Here is a 16,236-nt window from a genome sequence, read left to right on the forward strand (position 1 = left end):
TGCGGCTAGTTAGGCTTAAATGAGCTAGATAAGAATGCAGTTTTACCGGGGGTGCTCCCCGCACTTTGGTGGTTTGTTTTCTTTTTAAGCCCCCAAGGAGAAAAAAAGGGAGAAAAAATAAAGAAAAAATAAAGGAAAATTATTGTTTATTCTGTTTTTCTCTTCTGGGGGGTTGGGGAGGGACTTAGTAGGTATGCCATTGGGAGGGTGATATACAGGGAGGGGGCAGGCTTCTTTATGTATTGGGAAGTTGTGTATATGTATTTGTATACATTTTTTGTGGTGCCAGATCCCTTGGATAGGTGTTGGTTGCAGGAGGGGGATAGCAGGGATGCATGGCCAGGATATCTTCCCTAAACCAGGATGATTAAAGTTCTATTGTGGAATATTAGGGGCATAAACGACAACCATAGGCAGCATTGCGCTGATATTGTCTGTTTGGTCGAAACCCATTTGGTAGGGGGGACATTTATGTCTCTTAGGAAACCCTGGGTTGGAAGTACCTACCATGCATCCTTTAAGTCCTCATCCAGAGGTGTTTCAATTCTTGTTAAAAAAAACAACATCATTTGTCTGCAATAAGGTTAAGATTGATGCAGGCAGTCGGTAAATTTTTCTTGACTGCCTACTAAATATAACACCGATACTGCTGCTTCTAGTATATACCCCCTCCCTTTCTTGTTCAAAATTCTCAACAGAGCAGCTGAGTTTGCAGCCGCGTCACCACACTTCCCCGTTGTCTGCCTGGGTGACTTCAACAATGTGTTGAACCCCCAGGCTGACAGATGGCGGAGCGATCCATTGGGAGCAGTGAGAGGCAACAAGGGATTTGCAGATTTTGTACATGATATGGGGTGGGTTGATCCCTGGAGGGAGAGAAACCCCAATATGGTGCAATTCTATTTTTATTCATCTTCCCATTGGGCTTTCTCATGAATTGATCTTATGTTGGTGTCCCAGAGTTTAATACCTCAGATATCTGGGATTGAATATAAACCTAGAGGAATCTCCGACCACTCCCCAATAGTGATGGAGTTTGCAGATGTAAAAGAGGCTGGTCGGAGTTTCTGGAGGCTGAATGCCGGCTGGTTGCGCGGTCTGGGGCATGATGAAATCCTGACCGATCATTGTAGATAATTTGGGGAAATTAATCAGGGATCAGCTACTCCGGCCATAACGTGGAATGCTTTAAAGGCCTACTTGAGGGGCTCCCTTAAAAAGACAACAGCAAAAGTTATGAGGGAAATTAGAAAGAAGGTAGCAGAGATGGGAAAAAAAAGTCCTAGACTCTAAATATCTGGAGAATAACACCACTCATATCACGCTTGGCATGAACTTCAAGGTGCTTGGTTGAACACCCTAGATGAAAAAAAAATGTTAAAATTATGTTTTACCACTCTCAGCAGAGTTAACAGTGCTCAGATATAGAATGGAATTATCTTGCACACCTGGCACAAGCAGGTCACCCAATATAATAAGCAGTATAAAAGACAAGGATGGGAATATGTTAAAAACCAATGTATAGATAGGGGAGTCTTTCAGAGAATATTTTAGTCAGATTTATTCTAATAACTTGCAATATACCCAAATATAAATCCAGGAATATACAATATTAATAAAATTAAGTTACCATCTTTAAGTATAGCCGACAGCATGAGCCTCGAGGCTCCCCTGAGCATAGATGAGGTAATGTCGGCTATAAAAGAACTACCGGCTCGGAAAGCTCCTGGACTTGATGAAATACAAACAGAAGTCTCTAAAAAGTATATGGACATTCTGACCCCCCTTTGAAACCTTAAGTGCATGTTTTGAGCTGAATACCATCCCGGGTACTATGACAGAGGCAAACATAATTGTTTTGTTGAAGCAGGGCAAGGACCAGAGGGAGATGGATTCATATAGAACCATCTCCCTCTTGTCCACCGAAGCCAAAATATTGGCAAAGATACTGGTCTCCAGATTAAATAAACATATTCTGAGAATTATCCATCTAGATCAGTTTGGCTTTATGCCTGGAAAATCTACTTCTTTGAATCTGCATAAATTATTTAGTCATTTGCAGATACCAATAGAGAAAGGCAAAGATCAAGCGGTTGTATCACTGGATGCGATGAAAGCATTTAATGCTGTGGAATGGCCATAGTTATGGGTTGTTTTGGAGGCTTTTGGCGTAGGCTCCAATTTTATAAAATGGATACAATTGTTGTATACCAGCCCATCTGCTAGGGTCACCGTGAATGGCTGGACCTCACCAGCATTTGCACTCACCAGGGAGACAAGGTATGGGTGTCATATTTCCCCTGTACTCTTTTAACTGGTGATTGAGCCCCCGGCATGCATTATTAGACAGCACCCTGAAATTAGGGGTTTCAAAGTAGGGGATAGGAGGGATGCAGTGTCTTTGTATGCGGACAATCTGTTAATATATCTTTCTAATTATGCAACGTCATTCCCCTTAGTGCTGAGCATTATTCTGGATTTAGAATCACCTCAAACAAGTCCCATATCTTTTCTTTAAAGGATAGGGTTTGTCCTTCATTCCCCTCGCCGTACCCAATAAAATGGGCAACAACATTGAAATACCTAGGATTTGGATCTTCAAGAGTCCAAGGGAATTTATTCAATTAAATATTCAACCACTCTTGGATTATATTGGGAAAAAATTTACCTCATGGCGTAAGCTACCATTAACAGTGACCGGTCGGGTCAACCTATTGAAAATGATTATTCTCCCTAAGTTTTTATATGCAATACATCAATCCCCAATATTTCTCCCTAATTCCCTCTTCCAGAAAATAAATAGTATGATGTAAACTTTTGTCTGGAATAATGCATGACCAAATGTTCGGTTAAACACTCTGATGAGGGAGAAAGGTGAAGGAGGATTAGGCCTGCCTAATTGTAGATGTTATTACGCTGCAACCCAACTGCCACAAACAAAGGGCTGGATAGTGGATGAACAGGGCAGCGAAATAATGGCAGCCCTGGTGACCTCATCAGCTCCTGAAGTTAATCCACTGCATACAATTCTACAAGGTCATGTACTAACCTCAGAGCCCCCATTGGTTATACAAGCCATAAGAATATGGAAAGAAGCCAACAAGATCATGATGTTAAAACTATAGACCATCCAATGATCATCCAATGATCATCCAATAGACGACCTTGTAATGCTAAAGGATCTAAGAGAACTACTGGTGAGAGAGGTCTGGAAGCCATACTCAGTGAGGGATGCAGTTAAGATCCCGGCGGTCGGGATCCTGGCGTTCAGAATCCCGACGCCGGAATCCCGACCGCCAAAATCCCGACACATTCTCCCTCCGGGGGGGTCCACAACACCCCTGGAGTCTCCCTCCAAGAATAAAGTATTGTCCACTTATCCTCCTTTATGGGGGAGAGCTAAAGTACGGCGGCGTCAGTCCGATCTCCTGTACATACACGGAGCTGCTGAAACAGAGACCGTGACCGCAGCACACTGTGTTAACCACACGTGTGCCGCGCTCACGCGGACCTGAGCAAAGCTGAACCATCCACACCCTCTCCCGAAAACCTGTACACTTACAATTTGACGTCATAAAGGGGTACCCGAAGATATGCATACTTGTACAGACAGAAGTGGACAATACTTTATTCTTAAGGTTTCAGGGTAATAAGGAGACCACCCCCCACAGAGTCTGGCTCGACGGGCTGCAAGCCTGGCGCGCATTCTTAGGGGACCTCGATCTCAGACTTATTGAATCCAGGCACTTGCAACTGTATCACTTGTTATTAATTTTATTATTTTGTTTATCAAGTAAAATATTGTTACCACATACCAATTGCCTACTTACTGTATTCAGTGCACCACAGTAAGATACAGGGTTAGAGCTCAGCACAAAAACCTACTTTTTATGACTGTCTATTTATCAGGACGGTGAAGTCAGACCATACCTAGTGTATTGCAGCTAGTCCCCAACAATAATCACTCAGTGCGCAGGTATACTACCACGCACTCCAATGGATGTCAAGATGTTAGATGTGAAAAATATGTACACTTAAGTAGGAACACAATAACTAAATATGAAAAAATGGCACCATTGGACAACTTCTGCTCACTGGAATAATGATTATAACTAATTAACAGAAATGTAATTTGCACTGAGCACGATAGCATGGACAGGTATAAATGGTGTATTCACACAATTGTTAGACAGTTTCCCAAAACTCTATAATTAAGTTGAGTAGTATATTAGAGAGTACAAATTTATAAGCACAACATAATTAAACACCATGGATTTGCACACATACAACAAAGCCTATATGCTTGGGCCCAAATCTTTCTCTGTCTATCCTTAACCTACAACACAAAAGACCCAAAACCAATCATAAATGCTTCTATTGTGTGTTTTTTTTTTTCTTTGTTATGTGTATTATACAATTTAAAAAACTTGAAAAAAACTTTTTTGAATGTACCTGCTGTAATGCTGAAGACCGTTTTGGATCCCGGTATAATGATGTGTGTCTCGTTTTGTACTAAAAGTAAAACTTTAATAAAGAATCATTTTTTAAAAAGTGTCAATTCCAGAGGAAGATGGTAGTGCTCTAAAGTGTACACAATATCAGAGAGTGGTACTGCCATATCTGTGCTCTCGAAGAAGACTTCAGGGTCCTAAACATCACAGTTCATACTTTATATACTGTATGTCCCTTCCATGAGTCATATATATATATATATATATATATATATATATATATAGTTACATAGTAGATAAGGATGAATAAAGACTTGCGTCTATCGAGTTGAACCTGGGTTTTAATAGCTTATCCCTTGTAAAAGACAAAGTGTGAGACATTTTTAAAGACAGAATATGGTTCTTATTAGTACCCTTGGATGTTTTTATCCAATAAATGTTTGTCCAACATTAATTTAAAAGTATTTATTGTGTCCGCCGACACAACCTCTCCAGGAAGAGAGTTCCAGTTTAACTCGTCTGACCGAAAATAATTTTTTTCTTTTGAGGGAAACGAAATCTTCTTTCTTCTGATCTAAACTCCTGCCCTCGCGTCCTAGATTCTTTTCTCGCAGTAAAAAGTGTGCTTGACAGTTCCTTATATTGGCCCTTGATATATTTGTACATGTTGAGCATGTCCCCCCTTAATCGTCTCTTCTCTAGTGTAAATAGTCCCAAAGTGCTCAATCTCTCCTCATAGTTTAAATTCTCCATACCCCTAATTAGCTTAGTTGCAATTCTTTGGTTTTTTTCTAATTCTATGATGTCCTTTTTATAGTGTGGGGCCCAGAACTGTACTCCATATTCAAGGTGAGGTGTAACCAATGCCTTGTACAGTGGCATAATTACTCTTGAGTCCCTAGTATCCATGCCCCTTTTATTACTTGCTAGAATTCTGTTGGCCTTTTTTGTTGCTATGTGACATTGAGCACTACACCCCAGTTTGTTATCTATTTGGACTCCAAGATCCTTTTCAATTACTGAAATACCCAATGCCTCCCCAATTAAGTTATAACTAGCACATTGATTATGCCTCACGAGGTGCATAATAGAATAGAATCAACTTTATTGGCCACGTATGCTTGCGCACACTAGGAATTTTTTTGTGGATTTACAGTGCAGCATCAAGCAGGGATGAAGGGGGGGTATGTATTACATACAGTACATTACATTAAGACATTACATGTGGGAAACACATGCCCGCCGAGCTGCACAGCACCTAGGCAGCCATCAGTGGCGCCACTGGTTGCTGCAACAGCCAGGAAGGTAACATTAAGCAGAGACAGTACAGTTATCACATAGGGAGCACATACCCGCCGAGCTGCACAGCGCCTAGGCAGCCATCAGCGGCGCCACTGGTCGCTGCAACAGCCTGGAAGGTAACATTAAGCAGAGAAAGTACAGTTATCACATAGGGAACACATGCCCTCCGAGCTGCACAGCGCCTAGGCAGCCATCACCGGCGCCACTGGTCGCCGAAACAACCAGGTAGGTAACAATACAAGCAGAGACAGTACAGTTATCACACATGGAACATATTTGGCTGAGCTGCACAGCTCATAGCCAGCCATTAGCGGTGCCATCTTGATTATGCTGCTTTATTTAGCATAACCTTGCTTTTATCCACATTGAACCTCATCTTCCACCTTTTAGCCCACTCGTCTAGATTGTTAAGATCACTTTGAAGTGCTATGACATCCTCTGCTGATTTAATAACTCTACTCAATTTTGTGTCATCGGCAAAGATGGATACATTGCTGAGTAACCCCGTCCCAATATAGTTAATATATATGTTAAATAAGATGGGCCCTAATACAGAACCCTGTGGCACTCCACTTAGTACCGATGTCATATTTGATACAGCACTGTTCACAACCACTCTTTGTTCTCTATTACACAGCCAGTTTCCTACCCATCTACAAATGTTTGCCCCTAATCCCAGGTCTTTTTATTTATCAACATATTGTGTGGTACTGTGTCAAAAGCTTTTGCATAATCTAGAAAGACCACATCTACAGTAATCTTCACTAGTCAAGTGCTTCCTATGAGTGCTACTGCCCCCTTCCTCCTCAAGTGTGCCTTTGACCCCAATACCCATGAGTGCCTTTGTCTCATACCCCCGCATGTGTACCTATAATGTCCCCTACCCATTTGATATATTTCTCTGTCTCTTGCCTCTCCAAGCATGCCTCGGACACCCTCTCAGAATGAGTGCCTATAAATCCCTTCCAGTGAGTTCTTTTTCCTACTACAACCTCATGGGTGCCTATCATCTTCCCTCCCCTGTCCCCATGAATGCCCCTGACCACTGCTAAATAAACTGTACATCAAACCTTACTCCCCATGCGTGTCTATACCACATATCTCCCCATGTTTGCTTCTGACCTCCCCCAAGCATGCCTCTGATGCCCCCTTCCCATGTGTACCTCTGGCCTCTCCCACATCATGTGTTCATCTGATGTTTTTCCCCATGTGTTCCTCTAAAACCCTCCCCCTATCCGTATCTTTTCAAAGGCACAGTAGGGATGGTGGCTGATGCATCCTCCCTAAGGCAGTTGGCTGGTGATCAGTAGTAGCATGGAGATTAATCTATGGCAAAAGAGAGCTGAGCATTGTTTTTTTAGTTGAGCAAATAATACAAAAAAAAAAGCCATCCTAACATGGGAACAATCAGTGGTGCATGCGTGGCCAACTGGTGTGAAAGTATACTTGGGGTTCGCCCATAGCATACTTCCCAACTGTCCCGCTTATCACAGGAATTTACTGTTTTTTTTGGCTCGTTCCCATGTCCCTCCCAGGGCTGGCAGTGTCCCGCGGTGGGGGCAGTTGGGAGTCCCCCCCCTGTCATCCATGAATATGCGCACAGCATCTATTCCTGCAGCCAGAGGGGCTGGGGGGGCATAGCCAGCAGCTCACAGAGCTGCTGAGCATGCCCCACAGTTCCTTCTGCCAGCATTGTGAGTACAGGCCATGCCCCATTTTTGCTAGGCCACGTCCCAAAAAATTTGGCATGCACACTGTCCCTCCTCGCAGGGACCCAATATTGGGAGGTATGCCATAGGAAATGCGTCGGTTGCTGATCCAAACATATATTTTTGAGTAGCTTTTACATTTTAAAATGTAAACATTGCTTTACCATTATGCTGAGATGGAAAGAACTATAGATTGTAGTACATATAAATTCACAATTGCTCCTGTGCAAAGTTGGGGCAGGTCTTTAGTAACACTGTAATTATTACCTCGACATATAAAATACACAAAGATCATTAGATATCTACATGTGATTAAATACCATTGAAAGGGATTTTTATTATTTCTATCATGTACAGTCGACCAGTGGTTCTCAAACTTGGTCCTCAGGACCGAACACAGTTCAAGTTCTCCAGGTCACCGGAACGGTGCACTTGTTACTGACTAACACATTTTATAAGATCAACAGGTCGAGATAATAATTTCACTCGATTCTGTGAATAGATCTGAAAAACATGCACTGTGTGGGGTCCTGAAGACCGACTTTGAGAACCTGTGCAGTAGACATTTTCAATGTTGCATGTAATATTTTATTTTATATTTTCATGGCCAAGAGTTTTTTAAGTATAATAGAGTTTATATCTAGTACTTGTTTAGTTTCACGGCGGCAGCATGGCCGCGCGACTACTTCCGGGTTCGGCGCTCACAAAACTTTCCAAAATAAACTAAATAAACTCCATGCCAACGTGGATAGTTCATACCACCACTATCCACGTTGGCATGGAGTTGATTTTAGATAGTGTGGTGAGCGTAGCGAGCCACCGACCCCGTAGCGTGGGCAAGCGCAGCGAGTCCCGCAAGGGGACTCAGACGCACGGCCATGGTGCCGCCGTGAAACTAAACAAGTACCTTATATTTTAATTTATTGGATTCCTAGGGGCTATGAACTTAAGGGGTATATGTACTAAACCTTGGAGAGAGATAAAGTGTGTGAAGATATAGTACCAACTAATCAGCTTCTAACTGTCATGTTACATGTTTTATTTAAAAAATGACCATTAGGAGCAGGTTGGTACTTTATCTCCACTTATCTACTATCTCCACTTTATCTCTCCCCAAGGCTTTGTATATAGCAAACTATGTCACATATATTATACTGGGTAGACAATGGGGGGGGGGGGGTACTTAATTCCCCGCTGCTATTCCCAATGGGGTAAATAGCAGCGGGGCCCTATTTAATGTTGTCTTCCCTGACAGCATTGAACAGGGATCTTGGCAGAAGGGGCCCTACTTTACAGGAATTGGCGAGCTCCTGGCCGCAGCTCAACGATTTCCAGCCAGTTCTTGCGGCCATGCTCCCTTTTCAGTGCTCAGCAGGTGGGACATTGAATTACGCCTGCCGAGCTGACATTGAGCTGGCCGAGAACGGGATCAGGTCACGGCTGTCGGGCTAGCCCGACAGTCGTGACGCCGGATTGAATACCCCCAATGTCTAGGTTGACCAGTAATGGTCAACAGTGACTAGTTCAACACCTTAAAATGATCGACAGACCCAGTCTTGACATTGACAAAAGGTCGACACAAACATATGGTCGACATGATGGTCCTAGTCACTGTCAACCATTTATACTGTAACCACATACATTTCATTGTTCAGTTCACAATTACCCATCATACAAATCCTATTGTAAAGCGCAACAGAATATGCTGCACTATATAAGAAACTATTAATAAGTAATTAAATAAATAATCTCCCTCGTTTTGTCTATGACATATTTTAAACAGGATAAATAATGGGATTTACAGTGTATATATCAAATCGCACACTGTAAACTCTTGATTAGTTTTAGCATTCACTGTATGAATTTTTTGCTCTGGTTAGTTACCTGTATATACAGATATTCAAATGCTGCTGGGTCCAGATGCAGAATATCAGCAGGGTCTTTGGGGAAAAAACAGACTCTGAACAAGCATTTCATACCTTGATAGTGAGTTCGATGCACAACCTAGGAAGAAGAAATACATATTTTCAAAAATGTCTATATACAGTACATACACTCAGTATCACTCTACATCTGCAGGATCACAAACACATATAGTACAAGAGAGTTCAAAAACTGTATGCATAGTGTAAATGCAACTTTTCCAAATTGTTAATAATCTTTATATCCTATATGCCTAATATGTTCGTACTAGTAGATAGGCTACAAACAAGTCAGAAACTCAAATGATACCCCTTTCACACCGCACTTGTAAAACAGTATATTGACTTTTTTTCACATTTCAACTAGGGATGTGCACCGTCCACTTTTCGGGTTTTGGGTTCTGATTACCTTGAGGTTTTGGGTTCTAATGGGTTTTGGCAAAACACCTCCTAAGTGTTTTGTGTTTGGATTTTTTGGGTTTTGGGTTCTAATTTTTTGTTAAAAAAGCATAAAAACTGCTAAAATCTTTGTTTTTTTTTTGCTCCTACACTATATTAACCTCAATAACATTCATTTCCACTCATTTCCAGTCTATTCTGAACACCTCACACCATAGTTTTTAGGGCAAAAGGTTGCACCGAGGTAGCTGGATAACTAAGCTAAGCCACACAAGCGTGCGGCACAAACACGTGGCTCATGTAAGAGTGGCACTGCAGCGGTAGATACGGCAGTACTAGGCACCAGACAGGTAGATATGGCAGTACTAGGCACCAGACAGTGGCAACAGTGGACTGAGTAACTAAATAATACTGGCAGATTCAGTGCAGGCAGCACCAGTGGACAATATATATATAATATAATTAATTATTCATAAAATATATATTACAGCACAGCACCAAAGGTAGGCCCCAGCATAGAGGAGACAGTAGTACTACAGGTACACAGTTAGACTGTCCTCCTTGCTAGGGAGAGCCCACCCTAAGCAGAGAGGAGAACAGAGTACACAGCAGCACTGAGGGAGACAGCCCCAGCGAATAAAATAATTACAGCACAGCACACCAGAGGTAGACCACACAGAGGAGACAGTAGTACTACAAGTACACAGTTAGACTACACAGCAGCACTGAGAGACAGCCCAAGCGAATAAAAAGTATTGCGTTCAAGGTCAAGCTCAAGTTTAAGCCCCAGCAGCAGCACCAACACACCCTCTCCCAACCCACTACTAGACTGGAGTGAAGATGGTGGGAGCAGCAGCCGCTATTTAAAGCCTCGCGAAATCCGGCGCCGGGAGATGACATTCTGACCACGCGGACGGACCCGAGTCAGGCGGGAATCTCTGAGTGCTGCTCGGAACCGGGCTCGGAAAGATGACATCCGTGGGGGCTCGGATCTCTGGAATCCGAGTCTGCACATCTCTAATTTCAACACGTTTAAGGCTGCAGTGGGAAAGTGCCAGAGTTGATTTACCAGTTAAAGATAACCGGTATTTCAACACGTTTAAAAAGCAGAGTCCTACACGTTTCAGAGCCGTTTTTTATGCAGTGAGAATGGCTCTGAAACGGTATTTAGCAAAAAACAACAGATTACAGACCTGTGATAGGCTGTCCCCTGCATTCTGCATTCTGCCTTGAAACGTGTTGAGTGGATTAAAACGGGTTGACTGATGTAAATGCTATTTAAATGGTATTTAGGTACTTGTTTCCTAGCACGGCGCCCATCGCATCATATACCATAAGCCTTACAATGGTATGCGACGCAATGGCACCCGATGTTATACAATTTAAAATTGTATACCATTGTATGTGGCATACAATGACATACAATGCGATGGTATGCAATTTTAAATTGTATAAGCACCATAATGGGTGCTTACAATGTTAAAAGCACCCCCACGACACCCCCACTATCAACGCCAACCTGAAGCGTGGCGATCGCAGCGAGCCCGTGAGGGGCGGCGGTACGCATCCTCCGACCTCTTCATACCCCCACCATCCACGTTGGGTGGAGTTGATTTCGCTACACTCGCCACGCTTCCGGTTGGCATTGATAATGGCGGTGGCGTGGGGGTGCATTTAACATTGTAAGCACCTATTAAGGTGCTTATACAATTAAAAATCGTATAGGGGGACCATTCAACATTGAAAAAACCCATTAGGGTGCTTATACAATTTAAAATTGCATTACATCGCATTGTATGCCATATACAATGGTATACAATTTTAAATTGAATACAATGCCATACACCTGAATATCGTGGGCGCCGTGCTAGGAAACAAGTACCGGTATTTAAAACGGTAATCTACTGCAATGTCAAGGCTCAGACCCGTTTTAAATACCGTTTTAAAATACCATTTTTTTTTAAACGTTTAGGCAGTGTGAAAGTGGTATTAATTGTCTTAAGAACAGACTACTCTTTATAGATTTTTCTTCAGAAAAACAGAAAAGAAGAGCAACCAATTAAGCCTAAACAGTGATATTGCTTTGTGTTGAGTGGAGATCCTTCTGCGCGCTCACCTAATAATGGTGAAATGCGTACACATAAAGGTTGTTTTGTTTTTCATCCGTTAATATCTCCAGCAAGTGCCAACATGGTGTTATAATGTTCTCCTATGGCGTGACATTTACCCAAATAAAGATATAGTGACACTAATCTATCCTGTTGGATATTTCTTCCACCATGAGAAATATCCTGTTATGGTGTACTAAGGCGTACTATGGCAAAAGCATGCAAAAGCAAGTACAGTAATTGCACTGCTTCGCAGCTGGGTAGGGATTGCTCCACTATTGGATAGTATAGTACAGTGCTGTAGATGGATATGTGAAGCACCATCACAATTCTCTGTCTGCCTTTGCTTCCAATGTCCCTGTTTACAGCATGGTAACCTTATGCTCCATAGTGATGTGCTCCCTCGTGGGCGATAGTCTCGACCTGCGACCGTGTTGTACAGTATTTATGCTGCATAGTCGCTCAATCAACCCCAGGTTCTTGGTGGAGATGCCAAGCTTATTCCTGTAAAGTAGGGATGTGCGCTGGCCATTTTTTGGGATTTTGATTTTAGATCTGGATCTCCCTTCGTGTTTTGGATATGGATTCATTTCGGTAAAACCACCCTTGTGGGTTTTGGATCTGGATTTTTTTGAAAAAATGCTAAAAATGGCTAAAATAACAGAATTTAGGCTTGCTTTTGATCCTAAAATATTATTGACCTCAATAACATTAGTTTCCACTCATTTATATTCAATTTTGATCACTTCACAGCTCACAAGATTGTTTTAATTTAGTTAGGCCAAAAGGTTGTACTAAGGTAGCTGAATGACTAAGCTAAGCGACAGTAGTGGCCATCACATACATGTGGACCTTAAACTTTTGGGTTTGTTTGGGCCCCTACAAAACAAGCTAGTGCAAAATCTAAATGGGCAGTGAACAATCTGGCTTTATATAGGCAAGATGTCAACCTCAGCATCCGATTCCTCACCCCCAGGGGCAGATATAGGAGAAAATCAAAGGGGGTGCACCATGATAGGAGAGGGGATGGGAGGGGGAGGGGGGTGTTAATGGTGCCAGTGTGCATGTTCAGAGCGCGGCGAGAGAGAGGAGGAGAGCAGGGAGAGGGCGGGAATGGGATTAAAAATAGGCCCTGGCATTTGTAGTACAATGGCCCACCTTGGCGTCGAAAGTGAAGGATGTAATTTTGTGTGCGCCAAGGGCACGCGCGCTCCAATAAAAGGATGTGTGGCCACTCAAAAGGGGGCATGTCCTTGAGTGTAGTTTACCACACCATATACCATTTCTACACATTATGCAACAAAATACTAGACCCCATTATACTTGCCCCTTACACATGATGCCGCATGGATTGAGCCAAAATTCACATAATGCCAAATGGATTGAGCCAAAATTCTCATAATGCCATACGGATTGAGCAAGAATTCACATAAAGCTACAACGATTGAGCCAAAATTCACATAATGCTACATGGATTGTGCCAAAATTCACATAATGCTACAAAGATTGAGCCAAAGTTCACAATATGCTTAATAACTAGACAGTGCGCGCTGAAGGCACGCGCCAAAAATTTACACTGTAATGCCCATTACAAGTTAAGCCACACACACCATAATGTCCATTTGTATTATGCCAAATACCATAATGCCCATAAAAAAATTATGCTACATAAGTGCTGCTTAGCTAAATGCTCATTGCCAGGGGTTCCATGCTCATTGCCATGTGGGAATAAATGCTCTTTGCCAAGCAGGAATACATGCTCACCGAAACTGGGGGACAGCCGCCACCAGGCAGAAGTGACAGCCATTGACAGCCGGGCAGAGAGCGGGGGGGCTGCCCGGCTGTATTCAGAGCACAGCAGGTCCAGGCTACTTGAAATAATATCCCTTTCACACCAGAAAATGATGCAGAGTCTTACCTGGGAATATGGTCCCTGGATCATGCAGGGACATTCCCGGGTTGGCCCCTTGCCCATTAGCCTAGTCCCTGCATTTTCTGATGTCGGAGGGGAGAGGAATCCCCCCCCCCCCCATTAATGGCTATATTGTTTAACTGGCTATATCTTCAGAACCAATTGACCCATTTACACAATATTATATTAAATAGCTTTCAAGTGGTAAATGATACTGGTCCATTGAAACTGGGCTGTTTGGTTCCAGAGATGAACAGCCATGAAATTACATTTCAGTATACTTGTGTATTTTCACGGCACACAAGATTTCCATCGTAGGGCATCATATCTGTCGGATCGCATCGCATGCGATGCAATCCGACCCGATTTTTAATTGTACAGGCACCCTGATGAGTGATTACTATGTTAAATGCACCCCCATTGTTAACGCCACCCCCACTATCAATGCAACCTGAAGCGTGGCAAGCACAGCGAGCCCGCAAGGGGCGGTGCTATGCGTCCTCCGAACTTTTCATACCCCCACTATCCACATCGGCGTGGAGTTGATTTTAGATAGCCCGAAGCGTGGCGAGCCCCGCGAGGGGACGCGGATTACTTCACATGTATTCTGTGTCTGCTCAGAACGCATTAATTTGTCTTCACTGGAATCAACCAATACAGGACTGTATGTATTAGGAGGACGTAATTTCTGGTGAAGAGGACCTCATTCACCAGAAATTACGTCCTCCTAATACATGGTGGAATTTGAAATTTATTTTTATGAACATCAACTTCTCCACATTTTTTGGAAGTAAACTACTATCCTGATCACTAACAAGGTTCCCAACTGCGCTGAAGACTCTCCCAGAATATACACTGGAGCGTGGGCAACTTAAATAAAGCAAAGCCAGTTTGTGCAAAGGCCACCACATTGACTTTTTTCTTGCCAATAATACAATGGACAGTCTGGCATGCCTATTTGGATGCTATCACCAAAGTACAGTAATCATCCACCATTCTTTCAATGATAGCATCATAGGCAGTAGCAGTAGACATGTTTTTTATGGTAGGCAGCTCCTTCAGCTGGACCAGATGTCAAATATATTTCCGGACTGAATAGCAGTTGGTCTCTTAGGAAAATTGAGTTTTTTTCCTAACAACTCCACTGGGAGAAACTAAAGGAGGATATGTGTGCTTGCCACGTTCCGCTTCAGCTCACAATTTTTGGACCAAGAGCTCTTTGCACCTCAGCAGATTTGTGCCCAACAAAGACACAATGTAAGAGTTAAACCAAGGATCCCTTATTTTCACCAAAATATAATGATCTGATTTTAAGAGATCGACGACCCATGGATCCCTGCAAAGTGAATTTAGGGCTTGATCTACTACTCATATAGCAGATTTGCCCTGCTTCAATTCCTTCTGATGTTTCTCCAACCATTCCTCTCCCTATGTCATAGCGTAGGTGTAGCTTTGGATGGTCTTTTGCTGCTCCTCCATCCTCTGAAGCATATAGAGGGTGGAGTTCCACCTCATGACCACCTCTTGCTTCAACTGATGGCAGGGCAAATTTTAAATTTCTTGCCAGTGCAGCAATCTCCTGCATGCACTTGCAGAATGGCGAAATGTCATCAGATCTTCTGGACAACAGCCAACATCTCTTGAACACATCCTGCCATTTTTCAAGAAATGTTGCACTACTGAGCAAAACATGGGACATGTTGGAATTTGCCCAGATGTAATGCTCCCACAATATTGGTGACATTGTCAGATATCACAAATCCAGAGGAGAGTCCAAGTGGGGTAAACCATTGCGCGATGACTTCCCATAGTTTTTCTAGGAGGTTTTCAGTGGTATGTCTCTTACTGAAACTAGTGGTACACAGAGTAGCCTGCCTCTGAATGACAATTGGAGATTACAGTATGTTACTGCTGTTGCTGTTGGTGCTCCTGTACAGTCTGGGTATTGCCTTGCTTGTGAAGTGGAACCTAGCAAGGCAATACCAGGGATAAAGGACCTCAAGCAACTGGGTAAAACCCACAGAATTAATTGTGGATACTGGACGCACATATAATACCAACATAGTTGTTAAGGTGTCGGTAATATGCTGTGCAACGGGATGACTGCTGGCATACTTCATCCCCCTTACAAAGGCTTGTTTTACAGTCAGTTGCTTGGTTAGCGGATCACAACTACTCTTACTGGTCCCCTTCCTGGCAGCAGCAACAGAAGAAGCAACAGGAGTAGGGCGTAAAGATGCTTCTGAGGAATCCCGGATAGGAGAGGATTCAGGATCGACTTCTGATGGATGCACTGCAAGTGACATAACAGCGAGGAGGTCCCAAGGTGCTGCCCATCCCTACCTCTACTTACAATAGCTTTGCAAAGGCTACACAAAGCTTGACAGTTGTTGTCTAGATTTGGGTAGAAATGCTTCCATAAATACGAGGTGG

The 16,236-nt window shown here is 42.9% G+C and overlaps 1 protein-coding gene across 14 annotated transcripts in view; it reads right to left on the reverse strand.

Moving 5' to 3' along the window:
• FRMPD3 (FERM and PDZ domain containing 3) overlaps nt 1-16,236 on the reverse strand; it is a 527,068-nt gene that overhangs the window by 133,437 nt on the left and 377,395 nt on the right. For all 14 annotated transcript variants that reach the window (XM_083159058.1, XM_083159052.1, XM_083159061.1 and 11 more), the window contains one exon: nt 9,347-9,466. In XM_083159058.1, the coding sequence (XP_083015184.1) occupies nt 9,347-9,466 (120 nt within the window). The remainder of the gene's footprint in view (nt 1-9,346; nt 9,467-16,236) is intronic.

The sequence above is a fragment of the Crinia signifera genome, chromosome 9 (genome assembly GCF_055691185.1).
Source record: "Crinia signifera chromosome 9, ASM5569118v1, whole genome shotgun sequence".
In the NCBI taxonomy this organism is placed as follows: Eukaryota; Metazoa; Chordata; class Amphibia; order Anura; family Myobatrachidae; genus Crinia; species Crinia signifera.